At 46.1% G+C, this 27,640-nt stretch overlaps 1 protein-coding gene and 1 long non-coding RNA gene across 9 annotated transcripts in view; one reads left to right on the forward strand and one right to left on the reverse strand.

The window, feature by feature from the left end:
- Window positions 1-27,640, forward strand: part of DISC1 (DISC1 scaffold protein) — a 356,419-nt gene that overhangs the window by 28,791 nt on the left and 299,988 nt on the right. For 5 of the 7 annotated variants that reach the window (XM_019419013.2, XM_019419011.2, XM_019419015.2 and 2 more), the window contains exons 2-4: window positions 14,196-14,276; window positions 19,564-20,555; window positions 27,419-27,488. In XM_019419013.2, coding sequence (XP_019274558.2) covers window positions 14,196-14,276; window positions 19,564-20,555; window positions 27,419-27,488 — 1,143 coding nt within the window. The remainder of the gene's footprint in view (window positions 1-14,195; window positions 14,277-19,563; window positions 20,556-27,418; window positions 27,489-27,640) is intronic. The other 2 variants (XM_019419007.2, XM_019419008.2) reach the window with 2 other exon arrangements.
- LOC109248922 (uncharacterized) lies at window positions 7,826-11,992 on the reverse strand. Of its 2 annotated transcripts, none has more exons than XR_002072344.2 (3): window positions 11,618-11,992; window positions 11,238-11,413; window positions 7,826-8,010 (listed from the first exon to the last, which is right to left on the reverse strand). It is a non-coding gene; the product is annotated as an uncharacterized LOC109248922 (long non-coding RNA). The 2 variants fall into 2 exon arrangements; XR_002072343.2 differs by lacking the exon at window positions 7,826-8,010 and adding an exon at window positions 9,037-9,707.

Genomic DNA, 27,640 nt, shown 5'->3' on the forward strand with positions numbered 1-27,640 from the left:
GTGTGTCTTTGGAGAAATGTCTGTCCATGTCTTCCCATTTTTTTTTTTTTACATACTTATTTATTTATTTACGTATTTAATTTAAATTCAAGTTAGTTAACATATAGTGTAGTATTGGTTTCAGGAGCAGTATTTAGTGACTCATCACGTCTATATAACACTCAGTATTCATCCCAACAAGTGCCCTCCTTAATGCCCATCACCCATTTAGCCCATCCCCCCTACCTACCTCCCCTCCAGCAATGCTCAGTTTGTTCTCTGTATTTAAGAGTTTCTTATGGTTTGCTTCCCTCTGTGTTTTTCTCTTATTTTCTTGTTCCTTCCCTTCCCCTACGTTCATCTGTTTTGTTTCTTAAATTACACATTTGAGTGAAATCATATGATATTTGTCTTTCTCTGACTGACTTATTTCACTTTTCTGCTCATTTAAAAACTGTTTATTTTTTTGAAATAGAGAGAGAGAGCAAGATGGGGAGAGGCAGAGAGAGAGGGAAAGAGAAACCCCAAGTAGCTTCCATGTTCAGTGCAGAGCCTGACGTGGGGCTCATACTCACAGACTGTGAAGTCGTGACCTGGGCTGAAACCAAGAGATGACGCTTAACCGACTGAGTCACCCTGGCACCCCCTGCTCATTTTTAATTGGATTTTTTTTTTTTTTTGGTGTGGAGTTGTGTTAGTTCTTTATGTATGTAGGATACTAACCCTTTATCGGATATGTCGTTTGCAAATATCTTCTCCAATTCCATAAGTTGCCTTTTAGTTTTGTTGGTTGTTTCCTTTGCTGTGCAGAAGCTTTTTATTTTGATGTGGTCCCACTTGTCTATTTCTGCTTTTGTTTCCCTTGTCTCAGGAGACATATCTAGAAAATATCTAGAAAAATGTTGCTATGACTCATGTCAGGGAAATTACTGCCTGTGCTCTCTTCTAGGATTTTTATGGTTTCAGGTCTCCCATTGGGACCCTTAATCCATTTTAAGTTTATTTTTGTGTATGGTGTAAGAAAGTGGTCCACTATCATTCTTTTGCAGGTAGTAGTCCATTTTTCTCAACACCATTTGTTGACAAGACTGTCTTTTTCTCATTGGATAGTCTTATCTCCTTTGTCGAAGACTAAATGGCCATATAATCATAGGTTTATTTCTGGGTTTTTTATTCTGTTCTGTTGATCTGTGCGTCTATTTTTGTGCTAGTACCATGCTGTTTTGATTACTACAGCTTTGTAATATAACTTGAAGTCCAGAATTGGGATACCTCCAGTTTTGTTCTTTTTCAAGATTTCTTTGGCTATTCGGGATCTTTTGTGGTTCCATACAAATTTTGAATTATTTTTTATAGCTCTGTGAAAAATGCTGTTGGTATTTTGATAGGGATTGCATTAAATCTATAGATTTCTTTGGTGAGTATAGACATTTCAATAATTTTTGTTTTTCCAATCCATGAACATAGAATGTCTTTCTATTACTTTGTGTCATCTTCAACTTCTTTCATCAGTGTTTTACAGTTTTTAGAGTATAGGTCTTTCACATCTTTGGTTAAGTTTATTCCTAGGTATTTTATTATTATTTTTGGTGCAATTGTAAATGGGATTGTTTTTTTAATTTCTCTTTCTGTTGCTTCATTATTGGTGTGTAGAAATGCAAGAGATTTCTGTACATTGATTTTGAATCCTATGACCTTACTGAATTCATTTATGAGTTCTAGTTCTTCTTCTTCTTCTTCTTCTTCTTCTTCTTCTTCTTCTTCTTCGCATAGTCTTTAGGGTTTTCTATACATTGTATCATGTGCTCTGCAAACAGTGAAAGTTTTAGTTCTTCCTTACCAATTTGGATGCCTTTTATTTCTTTTTCTTGTCTGATTACTGTGACTAGGACTTCCAGTACTATGTTGCATAAAAGTGGTGAGACAGGACATCCTTGTCTTGTTCCTGATCTTAGGGGAAAAGCCTCAGTTTTTCACCAGTAAGTATGGTACTAGCTGTGGGTTGTTCATATAAGGCCTTAATTATGTTCAGGTATATTCCTTCTAAACCTACTTTGTTGAGGGTTTTTATCATGAACGGATGTTGTACTTTGTTGGCTGTATTCTCTGTATCTATTGAAAGGATCATATGGTTTTTACCGTCTTTTCAGTTGACGTGATGTATCACATTTATTGATTTGCAAATATTGAGCAATACTTGCATTCCAGGAATAAATCCCACCTGATTGTGGTGAATGATATTTTTAATGTATTGTTGGATTTGGTTTGCTAATATTTTGTTGAGGATTTTTGCATCTGTGGTTCATCAGAGATATTGGCCTGTAGTCTTCTTTTTTTGTAGTGTCTTTTCTGGTTTTGGTATCAGAATAATGCTGGCCTCATAGAATAAATTTGGAAGTTTTCCTTCCTTTTCTATTTGTTGGAATAGTTTGAGAAGAATAGATATTAATTTAACTCCAACTTGACCTGGTCACTTTTTCCAGAGGTTTCCTTCCTTTGCATGTGATGGATACATTTTGTGTGGCTGTCAGATTAAATTTGATGCCATCCGCTGTAGAGAATCTTTAATAAGCAGCCTCTGTTTGAGACCAAACCGGCTTCAGCACATTTTCAGCTTGGAAAGCTTTTGTATAAAGAGCGTTGTAAGCCATGCAAGGTCGTTAAGTTTGGACATTATTGCTGTGCAGGTTTCGTCTTAGAGTTTTTAGTAATCTACTTTTTCTGGAATATTTTATAGACAATCACTAAATACCATTGAACAGTTATCCTTTGGGGGATTACATCTGAGAGTTAGGTCCTGTAGACTCCTTAGGAGTTAAATCCCAAGCTCTTAGAGACCTGTACTTATCCAAGATTCTCATACAGAAAGTCAGTGTTTGTTGCCTATAGGGAAGGGTTGAGGCTGAGAGGGAGGCCAGACTTCCTGGGCTCTGGTCTCGGCTCCAGCACTGGCCAACTGTCTGACTTTGGACAAATCACTTCTCTGCTGTAAGTCTCAGCAATCTTATTCTGGAAACAGAGTCATGATAATCCTTACCTTATTACGTTTTGGTGAGGATTAAATGACATAAAAATATGTTAAATCCTTAGAATGTGCCTGGCACCTTGTAGATACTCAGTGAATGTTGGATGAGTTAATGGACACCAGTTATGTCAAATGCATCAAGCTAGTTTTGATGTTTATTTTCAAATCCTTGCATTCTGAGTTGTCTTCTAGATCACATTTGTTATGTGTATCATAAAGCCTTATAATTTGGGGGTAGGTGATAGTGTGGACTGAATATCGTGGGCAGTAACTAGGCTGTTACAATAACTATATTGGATCCATAAACTATTGGGATAAGACTGGGCTATCAATCTTAGAAATAGCATTAGTAAGACTCTTCATTTCTGAAGCACTTTCTGGTTTACAATGTATTTTCTCATGTCCTATCTCATTTAAACATGTAGAAAAAATGCAGTGTAAAGAAACAACTTTCTTTTTTTATAAGGTTCATTTATTTATTTTGAGAGAGAGAGTGCATGCATGTACACGCATGAGGGTGGAGGGGTAGAGAGAGAGAGAGAGAGAGAGAGAGAATCCCAAGAAGGCTCTGTGCTGTCAGTGTGGAGCCCACTGTGGGGCTTGATCCCATGAACTGTGAAATCATGACCTGAGCCAAAATCAAGAGTTGGATGCTTAACTGACTGAGCCACCCAGGCACCCCATAACTGCCTTTCTTTATGTTTCAGCATCAGGCTGGGTCTGACCCTGGTATGCAGAATCAGATCAGTGGTCTGGGATGCCATCAGACAGCTCTTTGTGGCATATTGGAGCATTTGTTGGGTACATAGAGTATCCAGCACTATGCTAAGCTCTAAAGGTGGTTATAAGAAAAAGAGCTTTTTTTAAAAAAAATGTTTATTTATTTATTTTGAGAGAGAGATAGATAGAAACAGGCACAGAGAGAAAGAGAGAGAGGAAGAGAGAGAGAGAATCCCAAGGCTCCACGCTCAGCACAGAGTCTGATCTCATGTCTGTGAGATCATGACCTGAGCGGATATCAAGAGTCAGATGCTTGACCAACTGAGTCACCCAGGAGCCCCAAGAAAAAGAACTTTGAACTTCTGTGGCCATGTATATTTAGTTATGCTTAAGAACATAGTTAAATGAATTTGTAGTCAATGTAATTATAAAGCCTGATGGCCTCAAACATTCCACAAATAACCTTGAAACTCAACTTCTAGAGGGTGAGGATTTGTGTGGTGTCCCCGATGCCCCTTTGTTTCTACCCTGCCCCGACCTCCATCCAGACTTACCCCTCATTGTAATTCTGTCTGGCTCTCCCCCAAGATTATTGTATAATTGAAAATATGCCCACAGACATAATCTCTGGATGAGCAGATTTAAAACAAAGCTGATCAGAGAGTTCCAATTGTAAGCATGTGAAAAGAATCTCTCTAAGAGATGTTCTTGATAACGAAAAGCTGAGAACCGTGGTGCTCTGCACACAGCTTGTGGAGATTTATATGGAATCATGTGTGCATCTTGCTGTTGGGCTACTCCTGACCCTAAAGTGGTGTATCTTGCCAAAATGACGTGCCTGTTTTCCCTTGGATGATGGCTGGGCTCTGAGGTTCCTCTCCCTGCCCCTTACCCCTGCCCTGACCAAACACACTTCTAGTGTGGCCTTGCTCTAGTGCGTCTCTGGTTGTTTGTTAATGCTCATTCTCAGAGTCAGGGAACTAGGTGAGAAGAGGATTTTATGTGAAAACAGTGGTAGGTTGATTTTTTGACCTCAGAAAAAGAATTCACTTTATAATCAGACGTATATGCTCTTTATAGATATTCCCTTCACACGCACATTTGCTCTCAGAATTTCCTCAGCCAGGATGTCCCCCCAGGTGACTGCATATCCTTAATGGCTCTGCCATGAAGGAGAACTGCAGAGAGGTCCATGCACGCCATTGGCTGCCTCCATCAGAGGCTCGCTGGTTGAGGATTTACTCTTTGTCTTGTTTTCCATCCTTAAGGACTCTTCTTTGGTCCCTTACCCCCCTTGTGACATCCTTCCCCCCTGAGCTGGAATTCCTGGTCCTGGTAACTGTGGGTGTTCTGCAGGTGTGCCATAGTTCTCTTCTCCCCTTTTCTCTGATTGTTTAGTTGAATTACTTCTCCTTTGTCATCATTGATAACAGTTGTATGTGAGTCACCCTTTTAGGGACATTTTTAGGTCTAGATGCTACTATCATCCATTATATTGGAGAGGATAGTGCCAAGGGGACAGGAAAGGGCCCTGCATCAGAGATCTGGGACTCCCCCTGTGGTCAGTCATCCATTCAAAGTCCAGGACCCTTTGTCCTGGAACTGTCCTTCGCTAGCTACGAATCCACCTGCTTGTCCTGCCTTCAGCCTCTACGTGTACACAGGGCAGCTGGGAGAGGCCTTCTCAGATCCTTCGGGTCAAGTGCAGATATTTATGTCTACGCTTTTCTTCTGACTTATGATTCCTGACGTATAGTAGAGTTCTCACTAAATGCTAGGGTCTTTTCCCCTTTCTTATTTCCCGTTGAGATAAAATACAGTCAGTTTGGCATGATTTATTTTCAGTAAGCCCATGTAGGCCCTTTTCATTTGTAAGCACTCACAAAATACCTTATTATGAATCTTCGGAAACTTACCAGGTGTCTGTGTCATGCTCACTGGTTTGCCATCACTGGACTTCAGTTTGCAGGAATGACCTGTTTCCCCTTTTGGAACACGGGAGGGTGTTTGTGTGTCTCCAGTTTGTTGACATGTCCCCTATCCTCCCGGGTTCGTCCAAGACGACCACAGCAATTTCCCAATCTCGTTTTCACCTTCCTTCGGTATCAGTGAATTAAAGCCAATTTATTACCCAGAATTGCCTCATTTATTTCAAAATAGGCTGTGTGCAAAGGAAGCTCTATTCCCTTAGCGGGAGCGAACTCAAATTTTAAAGCCCATTCTAGAGAAAAACAGACGTATCTAGTTTGTGTTAGCTATTAAAAACCTTTTTTTTAAAAAAAGAAATAGGCCTTTGGATGTTGCTTCAGGGTGACAAAAATAGCCCAAAGACTGAAAAGGTAAATGAAGAGAGAGAAGGGAAAAAACCCTGATTTTGAGTGTTTAGAGTGTGTGAAATGTCACTCTTTGCCTTAACTGCTCCCCTAAGGAAAATGAGGAGGTTTTTAAAGCAGTTCTTGGTCAAGGAATGTACATGCAGAGGATTTCTGTAGCTCTAGGGGAAAATATAGATCTACTAAAATTTTACTAAGTTTCTTTTATTTGTCAGAGATTGCTTAAAGGTTGTCTGATATTTTTCTGATAGTTTGGACCTTTTTTCCGTGGACTTTTATGCCTTAACGCTCACCCACTTATTTTCTCTTTCTACCCTCTTAAGAAGGTGAGACAAAAAAATACCCCAAACAAAACTAACTCTGAAGCAGACTGTTGAATAACAGATTCCACTCCCCACCTCCACCCCCCAAAACCTCATGTACACGAAGGAAGACAAGGGAGAAAATGAACAGTTCTTTTAAAGACTGTCCACGAAAATTCTGAGATGTTATAAGCATTCAGCAGTGACTTTAGATGCTGGGAAGAACTTGGGGAAAGAGACTAAAATTTATTGAGCACGTGTTGCCACTTGCCACAAGCTATGATGGCTTTTGCCAATTCACGTTAGTGATTTTATTGTGTCCTCAGAGCGGTCCTTCAAGGTGTGCAGGTTATGCCCGTTTTACACCCGAGTGCACTGAGGCTCCACATGCTAAGTGACTTGCTCAGCATCACTCAGATGGGAACTGACAGAGGCAAGATCCAGTCCTTCCTTGTGCTATCAGACCCTCTCTCTGAATATTAAACCGGTAAACCTCATGCATAACGGATGAAATTAGTCATTTACAGAGGTAACTCAGGGCTTGTCTGTAAATGTCCTATGCTCCCAGGTGACTTTGCTGTGATCTCCAGGCAGGGCTGCAGTGAGATTGTAAATAGGAAAACTGACATCTGAACCATGGTACCGGTCTTATCTGAAGAAAGAGCACTACCAGAGAGGGCTGATCGGGATGGAGCCGGAAACAGGAGGGCAGAGAGGAAGAACTTGTTGTTTCTGCCCTGCTTCGCCTGGGAAGGGTGGCGAGAACCAGTGAGGAAGGGTGCCTCACTGTCCTGTGTGGCAGGCAGGCAGCTTCGTGACGTGAAGATGTTTGCTCCACTGTCCTGGTCGATGCCAGCAGGTGTGAGATTGCGGCTATGCTGAGGGAAGGTGGTGTGGACACGTGGCTCAGAGCGCAGGCTCTCGAGGGCCTGCACCTTGCAAGGAAGGGTCAGATGAGAAAGCTGAGACTCGGGGAAGGTGACCTTGGACGAGCCAAAGAGGGGCAGTCTAACTTCAGACCGCTCTTGAGAACATCATTCATGTCACCTCGGGGATGTTCGGCAGTAGCTTGTCTTCTGGTGGATAGTTGATGGTGGACACCAGGTCGCATGGGTGACTTGAGCTCACAGAGCTGGGCACTGTCGCAGCTTACCGGTGAGTGTGTGCCCAGTGGGGCAACCATCCCTCACCGACGCACACCCACCTGCCGGGGAGCACGGCCTCGGATTGCGGGCGTGACTTCCCCTGCTTGCTGTCTGGCGGTGTGCCCGGCTGTGCTACCCGCGGCTGTGTCCTCACCACAGGCGAATCCTAGCCCTCAGGGGAGCGGCCAGCGCCTCGGGCTCTTTGCCTCCTCTGGCAGATGGCCCTGATCTGAGTGCACATGTGGTATCTATCTGAGAGGAGTGACTGGTGGAGACGGGAGCATCTCATTTTAATAATTTAAAAATCATAAAATATGCCACTTTGGGAACAAAAGCTTTCAAAAGGAGTTTAGTGAGGGTGATTAGTCGCTTTCCACAGTGTGGAAACATATTGCTGTAACCAAAGCGTGCTTCAGACACTTGAGCATCAAAGCATCTGCGGGGGCTTATTCTTAGTGGTAAAATGTATTGCTTTGTTCGAGATCATTCCACAGTAACGAGGCACTCTAAAGGCAAGAAGAGACAGGAATTCTTTATAATTAATTTGCACTGCATGGATGTAAATGGATACTTGGAAAAAGTTTGTTCTCTTAAATATCCTAAGTATTCCCCAGTGTTATCTTCCGAATTAGTGTTAAAGTATTACTGTTTAGACAAACCCTTCATTGGTGGGTAGCATGAAGGTTACCTCCAGTCCACCCCTGCCTCGTTATCATCAACTCCAAATGTCTTTGGATTTGAATGAGTCAGAGAGATTTGAGCTTTCTGGATGTAGTCATGGCCTCTTAAAACCTGGATGCTATATATAGCATCTCAATATGAAGTGAGACTAGAAAAGTTTTATAAAAGAGGAATCCTCAAGTGTAGACAAAAGGCAATCATATTCTATTAAAATATATTTCCTTACATCTCAGACCCAGGTTGAGATACAGGTCCCCCTCAGCACCTAGCCGCGTGCATATGGAGTCCAGATCTTTATGCCACAGGAGTTGTATAATGCTGATCTCTCTTTTATTCCCTTGGACCAGTGCACCAGATTTCCATAGTGAAGTGTGGGGAAAAAAATACCGAATTTCCTCCTGTTTTCTAATAGGGCCATTGAGCAGTACATTTGCAATGCTATAATTGTATCATTTTTAAGGTCAGGCATTTAGAGTGGCACAAACCTTTGATGTGGGCTTAAATTCTGAGTATTATAAAAATTTAGTGCCAAGTAGGGACTTCCTTGAAAGACGCTCCAGTCTCCAGGGCACTACTTATGTGCAAAGTGCTGACAATTTGGGATCATTTTTTAATAAACATATCGCAAATTTGGCACACAAAGCGGGGCATTTAGAAAGCCATGAAAATAAGCCCCATGCATAAAATACGGCATTAAAAAGGTAACTGTAAACTTTGCAGGTGGACTAGCATGAAAAAAAGCGATCTTTTGCTAGGGTGCATGTGAGAGCTTGCAACTCTTTGCTGCACGACTAAGAGCAGGAACTTAAGTTGTTTGGTTGTTTTGAAATAACAGCTACAAAGAGGGCTCCTTCTGGTTCATCCATATTTTATTAGGGCAGCAGTTAAAAAATTCATTAGAGACACCCATCTGTAGCTAGCAGCACTCTTGAGGGGGGTTCAGATGGCGATCAGAGTTTTGAGTAGCACTTTACATGAAAAGAAAAAGACAATCGTTTATAAGAATTAATAGCACTGCGGAGAGAGGTTGTTCAGTGACTTCAGAGCAAACGCTTTCACGTGGTCTGTGAATCTCTTGCTGCTAAATTCCTCAACTACTTGCTTCAGCTGGAGGAAGTAAATCCAGGCATAGAAAGAAAAGAAAACAGAACACAGAAAAGTGGATCAGACAGGTAGGAAGGTATTGGTCGGCAAGAGAGTATAGGTTGTGACTTTGTGCTGGATGGTGTGTGTGTGTGTGTGTGTGTGCACATGTGCATGAGAGAGGGAGAGAGACAGAGAGACAGAGAGAGAAGAGAAAGAGAAAGACAGAGAGACAGGGAAGGACAGAGAGAGAGACACACACACAGAAAGAGACAGAGAAAGAACAGATCGCTATTGGCCTCTAGGAGTCTACTAACAGTACAGAAAAAGGCTTAGAGTTAGGCCTGAGGCTGCTTTGCTTTAGATTTGCCTTGAACTCTGCCTCCAGGTGCCCATGTCCAGGTGTCTTTGCTTCAGGATGATCTTCTTGCCTTTATTCCTGAATTGAAAATAAAAACAGCTTTTGAATGGTTACTCTGTGCCAGGCGTGGTATAGGGCAGTGAAGTTCATAATCTTATCTATCTCTCCAGCAATTCCATGAACTAGAGCCCCCTTTAGCGAACAAGACAATGCAAGCAGAGAGGCTGGTGAACAGCATTCACCGAGAACTGGGAGAGCTACATTCTAAACTCCAGCAGTCTGTCTCCAGAGTCCATAACCTTTCCTAGTGCAAGGTACAGGTCCATAAACCGTGTGTGCACACATGTGTACCTGTTTTTTAAATAAGTTTTTTTTTTTTTATTTTGGAATACTTACAGATTTATAGAAGAGTTGCAAAGACATGACAGGGTTCTTTGTCCTCAGTTTCCCCTAATGCTAACAGCTTGTATAATCATGGCACAGTTATTACATCTCAGAAGTGGACACTGGTACAGCGAACTAAACTACAGATCTAAATCAGATTTTCCACCAATATCCTTTCTTTGTTGCAGGATCTAGTCCAGAATCCACACTGCATGTTGCATGCGTGGGTTTTGGCCCTTACACTCCAGAGTGGGCTGAATGTTGACCTGCTGTTTGGCCCCCCGTTCCCCTCCCTGTGCCTTAGGGAAGTGAGACCGCTCACAGCAGCTGCCTGCCTCCTGGCCCCTTCCTCGTGGGAGGGCATGTTGTGGGGCCCAGGACTCCCACTGTTTGACTGAAAGTGGGAGCCTTATCCAGGCTAGAAGATTTAGAACAGATGTATGGGGACATATTTTAACTTCAAGCCACACTTTGTCCACGTGTAGAGGCTCACAGCTAACAGCCACATTTCAAGAAACAAAAAAGTTGAAGGGAAAGAGAAGATTCTGCAAAGCAACATTCTCTGTGGTGTGGCGAACGTTGTTTATGACGCATTTGGATTCTGAGCACACCAGGATGTTAAATAGGACTTTCTCCTAGAGCAGAGGTTCCCAGGCCTGGTTTCCCACTGGAATCCCACTGGGGGCACTGAGTCTCATGCCTCAACATTGTGATTTCATCAGCTTGGGACTTTGGAATTTTGGAAGGATACCCCAGTGACTCTGCTGGGCAGCCAAGTTTGGGGACCATTCAGTGTTTCCACTGGAGAGCTAAAACTGAGGACAAGAGGTGACTAGTGTCCACACACCAAGAATGGTGCCAGACACATCGGGCTGCACGTGGCAAGACCGATATCCCACAGCCCACGCGTCCTGGAGCCCACATGGTTACCCTCAGTCATTTCCAGTCACTTCTTTCCCCCAGCTTCCTCTTTTTCCAGAATTCTTCCTTAGGTGGCATCACGGGCTCTTATGGATTTCCACCAGCCAACTGTGCTTCCCCGTCTCTTCTCTCCAGCACAGGGCCCTGCCTTGGGCCCCAGCCCCACCTGTCTGCCACCTGGGCTCCTCACAGCCTGCTGTCTGCCTCCTTCTCCACAGGGGCCACGCCTGCCTGGGCCCCAGACATTTTGAACTTCTTTGAGCTGTTACCTCCATTCCTTCCCTCCACTGACAGTGACCTCACCTCCTTTATGGCCTCCGCAGCCTCAGTCTTTCAGTTCAGCTGCAGGGTCAGCTCCTCCACGAGGCCCTTCCCTCCCTCCTGTGGTAGGATTGCTTCTGGCCCATTCTGCATCTGCTTGTTGACGTTTCTGCCTTGTCCACCGAGCTGTGAGCCCCTTGAGGGCAGGGACTGTGGCACTGAAAACGCATTACAGACTACCTCACAGTTATAAAAATTCTGTTATTCATAGGTTGCATATATTGTCAGCGCCCAAGTAACTGCCACCCGCTTGAGCGATGGAACGTTACCCTTGAAGTCCCTCGCGAATCATGTCCCCTCCCCCAGCCAGCTTGTGCTGTGTCTATCATTCTTTTGCTCATTTTCGTACTTTTAGCACATACCTGTCTCCTGTGTTCCAGGCAGTGCCATCTTGTCAGTTTCCTTGGCTCAGTCAGGGCTGACATTCTTGCCAGTTACGCCACAATTCTGGGTGGAACCTGTCCCTTTTGACTGTGAGGCTATTATAGGAAGTGATGTCTGCAGCTTGGGAGTCCAAACGCTGGCATCTGGGTGACCACGAGGCTGATAGGAAACCAGACAGAGCTTTGCTGTCACAAACTCCCAGCGGCTGGCTGCGAGGGCCGTGCCCTGCAGACCTGTCTGTACCCGCAGTGCGCGTGGCTTTGAAGATTATGGAAATGCTAGATCACGGTGAAGTGGCTGTGCTCACCACGAGCAGCTGGTGAACAATCCCATCTAGGAAGACAATCTGTCTTTCAAAGGGATGGAGAGTGTCAGCTTGTGAAGAACAACATGTCAGCAAGCCTGTGGTGATAACTTTGCTGGGAGAATTCATTGACAAGAGCACTCGCTCGGCCCCCGATCGTTTGTGTGTCTACACACTGCTTGGGGAAGGGTGGTGGAGGGTGGGAGACTGTGCTGACAGCACAGAGCCTGACTTGGGGCTCGAACTCACAAACCTCAAGGTCATGACCTGAGCCCAAACCAAGATTTGGTTGCTTAACTGACTCGGCCACCCAGGCATTCCTGTGTGGTGTCCTCTAACTGTTCTCCTGGTGGCCTCTCTCGCTTCCGTGTGGTCCCTTCTCCACAGAGTGATCTGTCAAAACGTGCAGATCTGATCATGCCCCTCCCCTGCTTCAGGTCGTTCAAAGACTGTCCATCCCTCTCCAGGCAAAGGCCCAGGCTGGATGCGGCCAGGACACACGGCTGCGTCCAGCTCCGTCCCGCCCCTGCCCATCACCAGCGTCCTCCACACCACGCCACCAGCTGGCCTTGTTCCTTCCTCTCTGGCTCTTCCCCGCAGCGTCCCCTGTGACCTCTACACCTCTTGCTCATCTGTCAAGCTCAGCCCGATGTCACTCGGAGACCCCGCCAGACGAAGCCAGGTGCCCCATTCAGCACCATGGCTCAGCACCATGGACCTGTCCATCCCCCCGCCACCAGACCTACCTGTGTGCACGTTTGATTCCTCTCTCTGCTCCCCCAAAGATGGCAAACCACAAGCAGACAGGGCCATGTGCACCTGCGTGCTGTGCTTTCTCTAGGGTGGGGTTTGGGTTCTCTGAGAGGCGGACATCAAGACAGAGTGAGACATGCAGGAGGTTGGGTGAGGGAGCTGCCCGTCTGTGCAGGGTAAAGGAGGGGAGGAGTGCCTGGGTAGCCCAGTTGGCTAAGCGTCTGACTCTTTAAAAAAATTTTTTTGTTTTAAATGTTTACTTATTTTTGAGAGATAGAGAGAAACAGAGCATGAGTGGGGAGGGGCGGAGAGAGAAGGAGACACAGAATCCAAAGCAGGCTCCAGGCTCTGAGCTGTCAGCACAGAGCTGGACATGGGACTTGAACTCACAGACCCCAAGATCGTGACCTGAGCTGAAGTCTGACGCTTAACCCACTGAGCCACCCAGGTGCCCCAAGTGTCTGACTCTTGATTTCCACTCAGGTCATGATCTCACGGTTTGTAGGTTCGAGCCCCACGTTGGGCTCTGCACTGACAGTGCGAGCCTGCTTGGGATTCTCTCCTCCTCTCTCTCTGCCCCTCCTCTGCTCATGCGCTCTCTCAAAATAAACAAACTTTTTTTTTTTTTTTAAAGGAGGGGAGCAGGAGCAGGCAGGGGAGCTGCAAGGGAGGTGGGAGGAAGAAGGTCTCACACCACAGCACAGACCTGCTCCTTAGAGTTGCCCTGTGTCCCACAGGCCTCTAAATCACCCTTCTTCTAGCCAGTCCCAAGAGATGTTTGGGGTGACACGAATTCAGGAGTGTTCTGGAGTTCATAGAGTCTCTGCTTTGCTGAAGGGCAAAGAACTGTGAGGTAAACCAACAAAGCCAACTAGATTACCCCATTCATCTAATGTCAGATTGATTTCTCCCTCTTCCGTGATGGAAGCATAACATCCCATCCTGGGACATGGCTTACATCCCTTGCAAGCTGTTAGGTCACGAACAGTTGGGGGTGGGGGTGCCGTCTTGCTCACGTCCGCGCCCCACATAGAATCCAGTGTTCAATAAGGAATTGTTGTATTAAAACGGATTGCACAGTTAAAATGGAAGCGCCATAAATGTTGATTTATTCCACACTAGGACTCTCCCTGCTTGCTAGAAGCTTCTCACAACAACCCGAAGCCACTTCTGAATCCTCAAGTGCTCTCTGAACTATCGAAGAAAGATGAACTCGTGCTCAGCAGAGTGTTTGTGTTTTAGTGTGTATGTGATTGGATTCTGATTCTTTGAAAACAAGCTAATCCACAGGGATGTGTGGTTTCTTTACGATTCAGAATCTTTGGTTAACCTGAATGTTTTAGAAAAGACTTCGGCCTCAACCATGACAAATAGGATTAAAATTCTTTCCACGAGAAGAATACATTCATTTATGCTTCCACACCGTACATTTCTATCCAAGTCGTGTTTTGTAAAGTCTTATGTGTCTATTCTTCTCTGACTATTCTCTGTGTTCTCAGCAGTGGCCCTGAGTGCCCGTATTTCTTCTTCAGGAGACAGACATGCTTTCCCCACAAGGCCCTGGGATCATCAAATCATTGGTGACTCACCCAAGCCCACATGGGCACTTCATGTAGATTTGAACTTTGGGTCTTGGTTTTAAGTTCTTCCAAGTAAATTCACATGTATCGTGTTTTCTTAAATTGCATATTTTAGATTTCCTATTTAAAAATAAATATTATCTGGCCAATGTGTATTGGAATGCCTTCTCTGTATACTAGGATTTTTAGGGAATTGTAAGGGTATCAGGAAGCTTATATAGAGCATAAGAGGGGAATGGTTTATATACACCGAAGAAAATAGCAAGCAGTGCTGGGTGTTAGTTAGTAGAGGGGCAGGAGTGATGTGGACCGTTGTTGAAGCCCTGTGAACTGGGTGATCAGAACAAGGGAGCTGATGGGGAAGGGCGTTGGAAGCTGAAGGGTGGGAAGGATTTGTCCGGAAGAAGGAAAGCACTAGAGACAGGTAGATAGGATTCTCTCTGATCTGACTGGTTGACTAACCTAGGTTTCCCCCAGTTTTCCCTGTAAGTTAGATAAGCTCATGTTTCCAGACACCTTATTTGGACTGTGTGTAGAGGCCTTCTGACACCTGGGTCTATTCTAAGCTCTTCTCTTTCACTTGCTTCCAATCCCAGAGCTCACGGGGCTGGAGAGGGGTTGGAGTTGGGGGTTCTGCACAACCAGGGACCGGCAGGTCTGCGTTCCTCCCCCCAGCATCTACTATGGAGTGGGAGGCTGTGAGGGACAGAGAAGGCCACGTGAGGCACCTCTCCCTCCTCAGCCTGTCCAGGGCCAGATGGGCAGAATGCAGCCATCTCTGGGTGAAAGAACAGAAGGCACAGCTGGTTTCCCTGGCCAGCTCTCAAAGCCTATGTGCACTTCGGGCCTCCCTGCACCTTACCATGTTTTACTTCCTGCCCGCTCCACCCTGAAGTTAGGTGTTGGGAACGAATGTTGTCCTCCAAGGTCTGAATGTGTCACAACCCTTCCTTAACTGCAGGCAGGGCATGATGGAGGGCTTGGGTTTGAACAAATCTAAGATGTAGTATCTCAGCCTGGATATATGGTAATCATTGATTTCTCGCCAGAGGGGACATCATACATTTCTTCAAAAAATAAAAATTGAAAAAAAAAAGTGAAAAAAGGGGACTTCGCATACAGGGAACTGGGGTCTTTTCTAGAAGTTTCAGAGCTGCCATCTGCCCAAGGTGGGTTTCTTCTAATCCTTCTAGCTCATTCCAGAAGTGCCCTCCAGATCCGGCTCTCCTGAGGGTTAGCGTTCATAGAATGTGGTGGTCCCTGCCTCTTGGGCTGCCCTCTGAGAAGGCCCACGCTGGGAGATGGGATGTATGAGTGGTCCGGTGGGTGCAGGAGCTGGGCCATCCACACACCAGGCCCTCCTCTCTCATCCCCACATTTGGTGAGCATTTTTCTCACGTCTGGTCTTCTTGGCTTGTTGTTCATGCGGCACGGTGGCCCCCTGACATCTCACCAGAACCCAGTAGGAATGTGGGTTCCCATCCGGTAGCTGCTTTGTGCAGCATCTGTAACCTGGCTTAGGGGGATTTCAGAACCCTCGGTTGAGTAGCTTTAGAAAAGGCTCATCTAGCTGTAAAAGAAATGACATTTCAAAGAAATTATTTTCCCCTTGGCATCGCTGTTTCGACTTTAGAAGGGTTATCTGGGAGACAATTACCTTGCATTAAAAAAAATAGTTAAAAGTCTTTTTAAACCAGAAGACAATATAGGTATCACAGGACTCCTTTCTCAAGGTAGGAAATTGCTGAGTTGTTTTCTGTTGGTAATTGGAGCCAGAATTCAGTGTTCTCCCTACTGCCTTTGGGATTCACTGTATGGGCATATGAGAGTTAGCCCCTCTTTTTAGCCAACCCCTGCTCCCTCCTGAGCTCCCACGGCCCCGTGAATCCTCTTCTTCTTGTGATTGGGGCCCTAACATGCAGGGGACATCCTCAGATGGTGACACCCCTGAGGGAGAGAATGGCCCTTTGGGCCACATAGCATGGTGATCCAATTTGACCTCTTTAAACATTTAAAAAAATTGTAATTGGGATAAATACATAGAACATAAAATTTACCCTCTTAGCCATTTTTTAAAAATGTTTATTTTTGAGAGAGAGAGAGAGAGAGAGAGAGAGGGAGAGAGCATGAGCTGGGGAGCATGAGCAGAGAGAGAAGGGGACAGAGGATCTGAAGTAGGCTCCACCTTGACAGCAGAGAGCCTGACATGGGGCTTGAACTCACAAACCATGAGATCATGACCTGAGCTGAAGTCAGAGGCTTAACCAACTGAGCCACCCAGGCGCCCCTACCCTCTTAGCCATTTTTATTAAGTGTATAATTCAATGGCATTCACATTGTTGGGCAGCTATAGCCCCATCTGCCACTAGAACTTTTTTGTCTTCCAGACTGAAACTCTGTCCCCAGGAAACACCAACCCCCTCTTCCCCAGCCCCTGGCCACCACCATTCTACTCTCTATCTCTGTGAATTTGACTGCTCTAGACACCGTATATAAATGTATATATGTATGTAAATACAGTATTTAGTATTTGTCCTTTTGTGACTGGCTTATTTCATTTAGCATGATGGCCTCAAGATTCGTCCAAGCTGTATAGCCTGTGTCAGAACTTCTTCCTTTTTTAAGGCTGAATACTATTCCATTGTATGAATTGACCACATTTAGTTTATGCATTCCTCAATACTTAGGTTGCTTCTACCTTTGGCTGTTGTGAATCCTGCTGCTACGAACATGGCTGTACAGATATCTCTTTGCGACTCTGCTTTCAATTCTTGTGGACAGATAACGAGAAGTGGAATTTCTGGACCATGTAGTGATTCTATTTTTAACTTTTTGAGGAACTACCATGCTATTTTCAGCTGCACTGAAAACATTTTACATTCCCACCAACAGCACACGCTAGGTGCAGTTTTTCTACCTTCTAATCAACATTTGTTATTTTCTGATTTTTAAAAATTATTTTCAAAGTCGTGATTTTTTTTAAGTTTTAATTTAAATTCCAGTTAGTTAACCTACAGTGTAATATTAGTCTCAGGTATGCAATATAGTGATTTAATACTTCCATACATGACCCAGTGCTCATCACAAGTGCCCCTCCTTAATCCCTGTTGGTGTTCTTTCTTTTTCTTTTTCTTTTTCTTTTTTCTTTCTTTCTTTTTTTTTTTTTTTTTTTGATAGTAACCATCAGAATGGGTGGTCCAATTTGGCCTATTAATGATTCCTTCTATACATTTTCTGTACATTTTCATCATGTCCATTTCTACTGATTCCAACTTTGCATGCCCTCTGTCAAGAAAAAGAAAGTCAATCTTTCTTCTGACTTCCTGTCATTTCAAGTTCTCATCCTAAGTGATATACTTGGAGGCAAAGGGTATAGGAAGAGCATGTGTTTTAGAACCAGATAGGCCTTCGTTCATGCATCCCTCCCTCCCTTCATCCATGCATCCATTAATTCATTCGCCTTTTATCAAGCAACTTAAATGCAGGGCATTGTGCTGGTTTATTGTCTTGTAATGAGCAAAACAGGCTTTGGTAAGCTATGATCTGGGAGTTCTGGGGCGAATTAAAATTCTGAGCTTTAATTTTATTATTTATAAAATGAAAATGGTATCACGCTCCTAGGGTTGTATGTTACATACTTCCTTCCTTTACCCTGACTTCCTCTCCCACCCTCATAGCCCTTACATTCCTCCCTTCACTGCCAGCTTCCAGAATCCTATGGACACGGGTGGTATTAGCCCTTCCCCCGGACCAGGCAGTTGGCACGCCCGGTTGGCAAGAGAAGACACTGGCTGAACACGTCTTGGGCTCTCTTGTCCTTTGATGCTCAAATTCAGGGAACAGGTGGCCCATGGGTCATTGCGCTCATGTCCCCAGGGATTATCACTGACACCCATTCCAAAGACTGGTGTGTGCCACGATCATAACACAGGGAGAGCCTAAATGCCTAGCACTTTCCGTTTACCATGACAAAGATCCTGGACCTGTCCATGCTCTGGGGGCAGAGCAGGATGCGTGGGCCTGGTGTGAAGCTGTGTTTCACTCCTCACCACAGACTGTAGTATACCTACAACTGTGCTCAAGTATTGCCTGGTGTCACCTGTATGCTTTGCATCTCATCTGATTCATGCTGTGGCAGAGAGCCCGATGACAGCACCGTGTGGGCCTGGAGAATCGGGAGACTTTGACATTGGCCACTCAGTCACTGGCAGGAGTTTCTGGAATATCCATTTCTCCGTGTGTCAGTGTGCTTAACTGTAAAAAGAAAGTTATAATTCCTGGTTTGGTTGATTCACAGGACTTTGGTAGGGAGCAAGTGAAATGAATGTGGATGATGTACTTATTATGAGTAACAACATCCTATGCAATGTAAAAATAATAAGCAGCCCTTTATCATACTTACTACCAGTGGCAAGCGCTGTTCTAGGCTGTCTCGACATAGTAACTCATTTAGTTAAATGCTCACAAACCACCCTGTGATGAGACAGGTACTATTAATATCTCCATTTTCCTGATAAGCCAACTGAGGCACAGAGAGGTTAAGTAACTTGTGGAAGGTCACAGCCAGCAAAGGCACAGCCGGGTTTTGAGCCAGGCAGTGAGGTGCCTGAGTCTATGTTCTCATCTGCTCTATGATCCCGCCTGTGAGGTGTTAGCGTTTTTTACCGTTTCTGTTCGTTTTGCAGAGCTGGTTTGTAGAGCATGTCAGGCAGGGCCTCCTGTGATCCACTGTGTGAGAGGAACTGATGGGGATAAGCTGTGTCCCAGCTGGCTCTCCATGGTCCAGAGGCACGGGGGACATGGACAGCTCAGATAGTGAAAACTCACATACTGTTCAATAAGTAGCTAGAATAAGTGATCGCATCTACTTTGAGGAGCGTGCTGGCATTTGCTTTCCAATCGCTTGCTTTCCAGGCCCACTCTGGGATAAAAGGGCTGATGTGCCTAAAAGCCCAACAGGCGAGATGCCGGAGGGGTTCTGAAGGAGCCGCCGAGGTTGTGTCTCCACTGGGCCTGCTGACGTGCTGGCAAAACTCAAAGCAACGCCAGCTGCTCTGCTAAACAGAAGAGCTGAGATGCTGTGTTGCTTCTGCACGTTTGAGGCAAGCACTTGGAGGGAATCATCAGAATTTTCGTCCCGGGTTCGCCCCGTGACCACTGAGCCAGCATCTTCTTTGACAGATGCACAGAGCGGTGACCTCTAAACCTAGGATGCTCTCCAAATGCAGTTCCAGCTGAGCCAGTGAGATTTGCATGTTTATGGTGCTGTTTTCTCTCTTCCTCCCAGGCAGCCGGGATTGCTTACCACCTGCAGCGTCTTTTCGGAGGAGGCGGCTGGCACGGAGGCCGGGCTACATGAGAGGCACAGCTGGGCCCCGGATTGGGTTCCTCTACCCAGCAGTGGCCACTCCGTTACGGGCCCAGGGAGCGGCGTGCGGGGAGGAGTCCCTCCAGTCTGAGTCCAGGGCCAGACACTGTGGCCTTGAACTTGGAGGCCAGTGGCGAGGCCCCTCTGTTGGGAGCCCAGCAGCCTCGTCTCTGACCATTGTGGGCCACCCAGGCCTGGCTCTAACCGCTGTGAGGGGACCCTCGGGGCTCTTTGGGATTCAGCTCAGAGCTGACACCAAACTACCTGCCAGGCTTACCAGGTCGTGTGGCCCTGGGGACACTGGGTGGCAGGGGGCGCTCCCACCCATGGACAGTTCTGAGGCCCCAGGCCCTGGCCGGGAAGCTGCCGGCGGTGAAAGAGCAAAGGGCACCTGGACAAAAGGCTGTCTGTCCTCAGAGGAGGGGAATGGCAGCAGGTGCAACCTTGAAAGTGGCCCCAGGGTCCCCTCTGCCCCAGCCGCCTCTCAGGATGGCTTCACCTCCAGCTTTAGCTTCATACGGCTCTCGCTCAGCTCTGCTGGGGAACGTGGGGAAGCGGAAGGCTGCCCGCCGTCCAGAGATGCTGAGGCCCCTTGTCAGAGCCCCGTGGAGACGGAAGCCAAGGACGCCAGCTTGGACAGGCCCCACGCACACCCTCGACTTCTCTCTCCCCACTTCAACGTCAAGGCTGCTCAGAGCCTGGCCGACCCTGCCCAGATGGCAGCAGGCAGCCCCCGGCTGGAGTGTGAGACGCGTTCTTTACCGGACGTGGACACTGCCTCCTCCTGCCCCCTGGTCCCCTCGTGGTCAGAGGGCAGCGGCGTGGGGGATGCTCCCCGTTGGGAAACACTACTCAGGAGGTGCGAGCCTGTGCTGCTGGACTGCCTGCTGAGTGACCAGAGGCAGCTGGAGGTTGGTGTCTTCTGGCCGCTGGGGCCTGTGATTGTCACAAGCCTGGACCCCTTTGGTAACTGGCTGCAAAAAGATGTTGCTGCACTCCTGTTTCTTCTCTTTCAGTTTGACAGAAATCTGTTCTCGTTCTCATCTTCTCTGTCAGGCGGATGCTCAGATTCACTCTCTCTTGGGCTGTACGTTCCTCTGCACTTCCTGGCCTGACGGATGTGTGGTTAGCTCTGCCCAGCTCTGCTTTGAAACAGGGGCCCCAGGGGGCTGGAGAGCTGGAACTGGCTGGTGTGTGGTGGGGGGAGCGGCATAAAGACAGCGATGCCCCATGTTGGGGAAGATGCCGGGCTTCGTTTGCATTTACTGTACTCACTGTATTCCATCCTGCCCCGGTGGGAACCGCCTGCCACAGTCAGGAGACCTCGCTCCTGGTCATTACATCTCTTGGGCTCTCAGTTTCCTTATTTAGAGATGGTGACGCTGCACAGGAGTGTTCTGTGGCTGCGGTGAGAATGTCAGGGCTTTGGAAACTAGGACGGGCTGTATGCCCGTGAGCCCTGGCGGTAGGACGGTTCTGTTCACCCAGTTGTCCTACAAGTGTGTACAGAGGGTTGTTCTACTCCCAAAAGTTCCTGGAGAGACCCAGGCTGACTCACTGGGCTGTGCGGCTCCTCCTGCTGAAAGGCTGTGTTTTCCTCCTGGGGTGTGTGTGCATGTGATGTGTGCACATGTGTGCATATGTACATGTGCATTCATTTGTACATGTATGTAAGGAAGTGAGGGCCCACTCCTCAGGCATTTTGTAGAAATACCTGAAAGTGTGAAGGTCATGCTCATTTCTGGCAATCGCACCTCATTTACTTTCCTTTTTCTTTTTTTTTTTTAAATGTTTATGTATTTATTTTTGAGAGAGAGAGAGAGAGAGCAGGGGAGGGGCAGAGAGAGAGAGGGAGAGAGAGGAGCCGAAGCAGGCTCCGTGCTGGCAGCAGAGAGTCTGACGTGGAGCTTGAACTCGAGAACTGTGAGATTGTGACCTGAGCAGAAATTGGACCGTTAACCGACTAAGCCACCCAGGTGCCCTGCACCTCATTTACTTTCAGTTCTTTACCTATGACCTGATGTTCCTGGCCCTGTCCCTGTTTGCCCCGTTGTAGCCCTCAAGGACCTCAGCCTAGCCATCTGATTTATAACTCCGGTGGACCGCGAAGCCAGGCCAGATATGCACACAGGTCTCCTTTTCCAGCTGACGCACAGAATCCCAAATTAGATGTGTTCAATACTGATGCCATCGTCTTCCCCACCAAACCCGTTCTAAAGGGCCCCAGTCTTGATACCTACTTGCTGATTAAAAAAATTTATTTTATTTTTGAGACAGAGACAGAGCATGAATGGGGGAGGGTCAGAGAGAGAGGGAGACACAGAATCCGAAACAGGCTCCAGGCTCTGAGCCATCAGCACAGAGCCTGACGCGGGGCTCGAACTCACGAACCGCGAGATCGTGACCTGAGCCGAAGTTGGACGCTTAACCGACTGAGCCATCCAGGCGCCCCTTGCTGATTTTAATTAATAGACTCCATCCAGTTCCTGAGAGAAACTGCAAGCATTTTCACCACGCCCCTCCTCCTCGCTCTGCACATCTGGTCAGCCCTCATAGTCCTACAGCTAACCTGCCTCTCACGGCCGTGGCCTCTGCCCTGGATCAAATCCTTGTTAGTTTTAACCTGGGTTTTGTAAGAGATTTGCCTTCCTCCTGTGTCTCTCTTCTCCAGGTCATCCTCCGGATGGCCAGCAGAGTTATCTTCTGGAACACTGGTGGGAAAGTGTTATTCCTTGGCTTGAAACCTTTGGTAGCTCATTGCTCTTCTGGGGATGGTAGCCAAGTCCCGTATCCTGATAATTGAGACCTTTCCCGACCTGCTCCAGCCTGCCCCCATGCCTCACCCCTGCCGGCTCAGCCATCTGGTGCTGCTTCCTGTTCCTGAAGACACTAGGGAAAGCTGTGCCTCAGGCCTTTGCTTACAGTTTGCTCTCTGCCTGGAATGACCTTCCTGCACTTTTCCATCTGCCAAGCTCCTGTAATCCCCTTGGTGTGGGTTTAAAGCCACTTCCTTGTGAGACATTTCCTACCCCCTTTGGACCAAATGAATCCCTCCTTCCATTTTGCTCCTGTAGCAATCTGGACGTGCCCCTTATAGCACTCATCACATTTGATAATCATTTGCTTGAGGGTCCAAGTTCTGCACTCGGCCATGAGCTCTATAACCACAGGTCATGTCTCTTAGACAGTTTTGGGTGCCTGAAGCCTGGCATACTTTCCGGCCCTTAGAGGTTGCTTGGGTCATTTTTGTTTTTAGTGAAATAATTAATCTTGTTAAGAGGGCCACAGATACTTAATTGACACCTTTTTTGGATTGACTGGCTAAGGCGTAAGAAGACCAATTCCAGCCTTGGAGGGGTGTTGGCCCCTACCAACAATTTTCCAACACCAGCTGGGTGTCCTGTAACTCAACGCAATTCTGACCTCACCTATCCAGAGATAGTATCAGATCCCACAGCTTAAGGGCTCAGTCTCACAAGACCACCTGCCTCTTCTTCAGATGCCCATTTAAGTTCACCCGTGCTTCTGACCCACTGGCCATGGATAGGAGGCTCCAACAACCACGCTCTCCTTGGATCCGATTAATTTGTAGAGTGGCTTGCAGAACTCAGAGAAGCAGTTTACTTAATAGATCATATATTTATTATAGGAGGATATAACTCAGTAACAACCAGAAGGAAGGCAAGGTGTGAGGAAAGGACATGGGGTTTCATGCCCTCTCCAGGCACACCACTCTCCCTGAATGTCCACCTGTTTACCAAACTGGAATTTCTCCCAACTCGGTCCTTCGGATTTTTAGGGAGGCTTCACTACACAGGCAGCACTGATTAAATCATTGGCCATTTGGGACTGATTCAACCTCCAGCCCCTCTCTCCTCCCAGGAGGTTGGGGGATGGGGGCTGTAAGTTCCCCTCCTCTCCAGTCATGTGGTTGGTTCCCCTGGCAACCAGCCCTCAGCCTTCGGTGTCTTCCTGGAGTCACCTGATTAACATAACAAAAGACAACTTTATTGCCCTCCTCACAGGAAATTTCTAGGGTTTTAGGCGTTCTGTGTCAGAAGTGTACAAAGACCAAATATGTATTTCCTTTTACGAATCACAAGGTCACAGGCACTAAGAAGAGGTTTGTATCATCATTCCAACTCTAAAGGTCAGTTTTCAGTATTTCATTGCCAAGATCTCTTTTAACAAATCTTGACAACATATCTGTATTTCTCCATCTCAAAAAGTCAAGCTTTGACTCAAGTGAAGCAAAAGTAGAATGCCTTTATAATGACCAGCTTCTCCCCCTCCCAAATAGCCAAACAAACAGAACCTCCCCTTGGTAGGGACTCCTCTGCAGTCCACACGATTCAGCTCTCTGCTTTTTGGTGAAACTGATAGTTTTTCCCTTTCTTTTAAACTCCTCTTACCTGCAGGTAAATCACATCCTCCTGAAAATCTTTTTTTAAAATTTTTTAATGTTTTATTATTTATTTTTGAGAGAGAGAAAGACAGACTGTGAGTGGGGGAAGGGCAGAGAGAGAAGGAGACACAGAATCTGAAGCAGGCTCCAGGCTCTGAGCTGTCAGCACAGAGCCCAGTGTGGGGCTCGAACCCACAAACAGCAAGATTATGACCTGAGCTGAAGTTGGACGCTTAACCAACTGAGCCACCCAGGCACCCTGACGATTTCCCTGTTTAAAATGGTCCACCAGCTTTGGGCTGCCATGCTGACCAGCGTTCCCAGGTGCAAGGAGGCTGCAATGTGCCTTACCGAGGAAACATGTGTTGAATGAGCTTTGTTCCAGCGTGAGCTGTAGCGCTGGTGGCCATGAGTTCTGTGTTAATGAACCAGCCATATATATTAAAGAAGGCATCTTTAAACGGAAGCGCACATAAAACAAGGTTACATCTTGATCAGTTGACAAAGATGTTGTGATCAGAGGCTCTCAGAAGCCCAACACTTGTTTCCCCTGGAAGCAATGGTTTAGTATTTGCTAACTGAGCATTTCCCGTGACTTTATAGAACACGACGACCACGAATGAGGATTGACAGAATGTGTGTTTTATGCTGTTTAGAAATAGCCACCCAGGGACACTGCCAGGGATTGCACGGGGCTGAGAAAATTGTGATCAAAGGAAATGCTAACTGGGTGTGCAGAGGAGGGAAGAGAGAACCTTGCAAGTGAGCCCCGCCTCAGCTTGTGGAAGCTGGAGGAAATGGAGAGAAATCGCCTGTCTTACATGGTTGTGTCACTGGATGAGACATGACCATCAGTGCCTCTGCTTCCAGCAAAGATGGACATTCAGACATCTCCCGGGGCATCAGTTCGGTGTCCTACAGGGATCATTGATTGAAGGGGACAAAGTGAAGTGGATGTTGGCTCTAAATGAAGTTTTCTTTGACTTTCTTTCCTGTAGTTCTTCTGCTTCAGCTCCAGTAACCGTTCAACAGTACGACCCCATGGGTGTGGTGATGGCAATGGTACGCTTTATATGGCAGCTGAACCACCCATACAGACTTTCTTCTATCTCTAATATGTACGACTGAGTTATTGGTACAATTTGCACTTGTAATATGGAGCAAATCAAGGATAAAGGGGTTAATGTAATCATTCACTCATTCAGAAAGTATTTACTGACTTACTTGTGTCTGGCTTTGGATTGTATTAGAGTTGGTTAGAAACAGACAGCAACACAGTATCAGTGTCTTCACGGGACAAAGTAGTGTTTCTTGCTTAAAAGTCGCGTTTCACAGAGGTGATTGGGGGATCCTCTCCGCAGAGTCACTCAGGAAGCCCGCCTGTACTACCTGAACATATGAGTCAGTCACTGGGACAAGGAGGAAAGCAGTAAGGATCCTACAAGAGCAATTAAATGCCCAACGCCGAAGTAACGTCTAACACTTGCAGCTACACCCCATTACCCACAGCAAGGTGGGGAAGGAAGTGTAATCCTTCCATGTGCTCAGAGCAGTGGAGAACCAAACAAGGGTGAGCACTGCCATTTTCTACATGATTAGAAAGTAGTTCTTGCCCTCAAGACGCCCAAGGGTTAATGGAGCGCACAGACAAAACAAAACAATGGCTGTACTGTGGTGTCCTGAGTACTATGGTAATTTCTTGCAACTCCATTTGTCCCGCAAGCTCAGACCAAACACCCAGCCTTATTTTGACTTTCGCATCTCCTACCTGCGATCCTGACGCAGCCTTATTTTGACTTTCGCATCTCCTACCTGCGATCTGTTAACAAATCCCATTTTTTCTGTCTTCCAACAGCCATTTTCTGAATATGTCCAGGATCAGATCCCTTTTCATTGTCTTCACTGTTCCCACTATCATTCAGGCTATCGTCACCTCCTTCCTGGGCTGTTTCCATGGCCTCCCCTGGCCATCCGACTTCTTCCTTTGCCCACTGCAGTCAGAGTGAGGCTATTCAAACCTCAAACAGGTCATGGACTTTGTGCTCAGAACCCCCCAAGTGCCCTCCCATCACCCTCAGCATCAGAACTTTTCAGTGGTCTTCGTGTCTGTTCATGATGCATTCCCCATCGCCTCTCTGACCTCATCATCTACAGCCGCCCTTAATCAGGCCATCCCAGACTCAGCGATCTACTTTGCAAGGCCAGCAACACTTTGCCAAGAGCCTCTGCTCTGACTCTTCTCTTTGTTGAAATGTTTTCTCCAGGAGCCCCAGGGTTTCCTCTCTTACCACTTTTAAGTCTTTGCCCAAATGTCAGTGAGATCTTATTTAAAACTGCAGCCCCACCGCCTGCCAGCATTCTTGATGCCCCTTATTGGGTTCTACGGTTTTTCTTCTTTCCCGACACTCATCACTTTCTAAGGCTCCATAAACCGTACTTATTATGTTAATTTTTGTCTTCCTGCACAAGAATGCGTGTCGAGAGATGGTTTAGAATTTTGTGCTGTACCCTCAACACCTCAAACTGGTGGCTGACACCCCGAGGAGACACTCAGTGAATATTTGTTAAGTGGGTCATATGACTAGGTCCAAGGACAGGTCACTATGGCAATATAGAGGAAGGACATTTAACACAGGCTGGAGAGGGTGACACCTGAGTTGGGTGTTGAAGGACATATAGGTGTGAGGCAAGCAAGGGTGGGAGGAAGGTGTGTTTTAGGGAGCAAGGCCAAATCCATTCACTGATAGGCCAAGAATCCATCTTCAGAAAATACCTGGGCTTCCTGTCGAGAAGAAAAATACTTAAAAATGAATGTATTGTTAACTCTCCGACAAACGATGGGATCACTGTGTCTACATGTGGGTTAAATAAGACGATACTGTTTTCTGGAAGGGTTTTGTGAAGTCCTTCCTGTCATTGTCACCCAGCCGGCGGGACAACCTGCTGAGTGGAAGCTCATGTTCTTCTCTTGGCTTCTCTTTCAGTCTCAGAGTGTTTATCTTCATAATTTTAATGTGATTTTGAGAACAGTGAGCATTCAGTCAGGTCAGGAAATTTGCGTTCCTTTTTATTATGCATTTTTTCATGCAGATAAGGGTACAATGTGATGTTTTTGTTTAAAATAACTTTCTAACTCTTTCTGTGGACTTTATACTCAAATTACACTTTCTCTTTATATAACTTTTTTTTTGAGAAGCTAATGCATCTGGCATGGGAAAAATGTACATTTGCGGTTCTTTTTTTAAAGGAGAATAAAGAATTTCAGTTTTGAAATAGTTTCTAAGTGTTCTTGGCTTAAAAAAAATAAGTTTGCTTGAGTGCTATTGTAATTTGGCTTTCATTTTTCCCCCCTCCTTCAAACCAACATAGGTAAAGTCCTTAAGATTAAAGCTTCAGAAACTTCAAGAAAAAGCAGTTGAGGAAGATGATTATGATAAGGGTGAGTTTTATTTTATTTTTTATTAATTATTTCTCATTTTCTCTGGAATGTACCATTTCTCTTTTATCCTCATTCATACCTGCCTTCTACACCTCAGTGAATTGTGTGGTCTGTTCCTCTGATCACCTCCACTCAATAGCAATTGACTGTTT

Source organism: Panthera pardus, unplaced genomic scaffold, assembly GCF_024362965.1.
Source record: "Panthera pardus isolate Hobbes unplaced genomic scaffold, ASM2436296v1 HiC_scaffold_22, whole genome shotgun sequence".
NCBI lineage: Eukaryota > Metazoa > Chordata > Mammalia > Carnivora > Felidae > Panthera > Panthera pardus.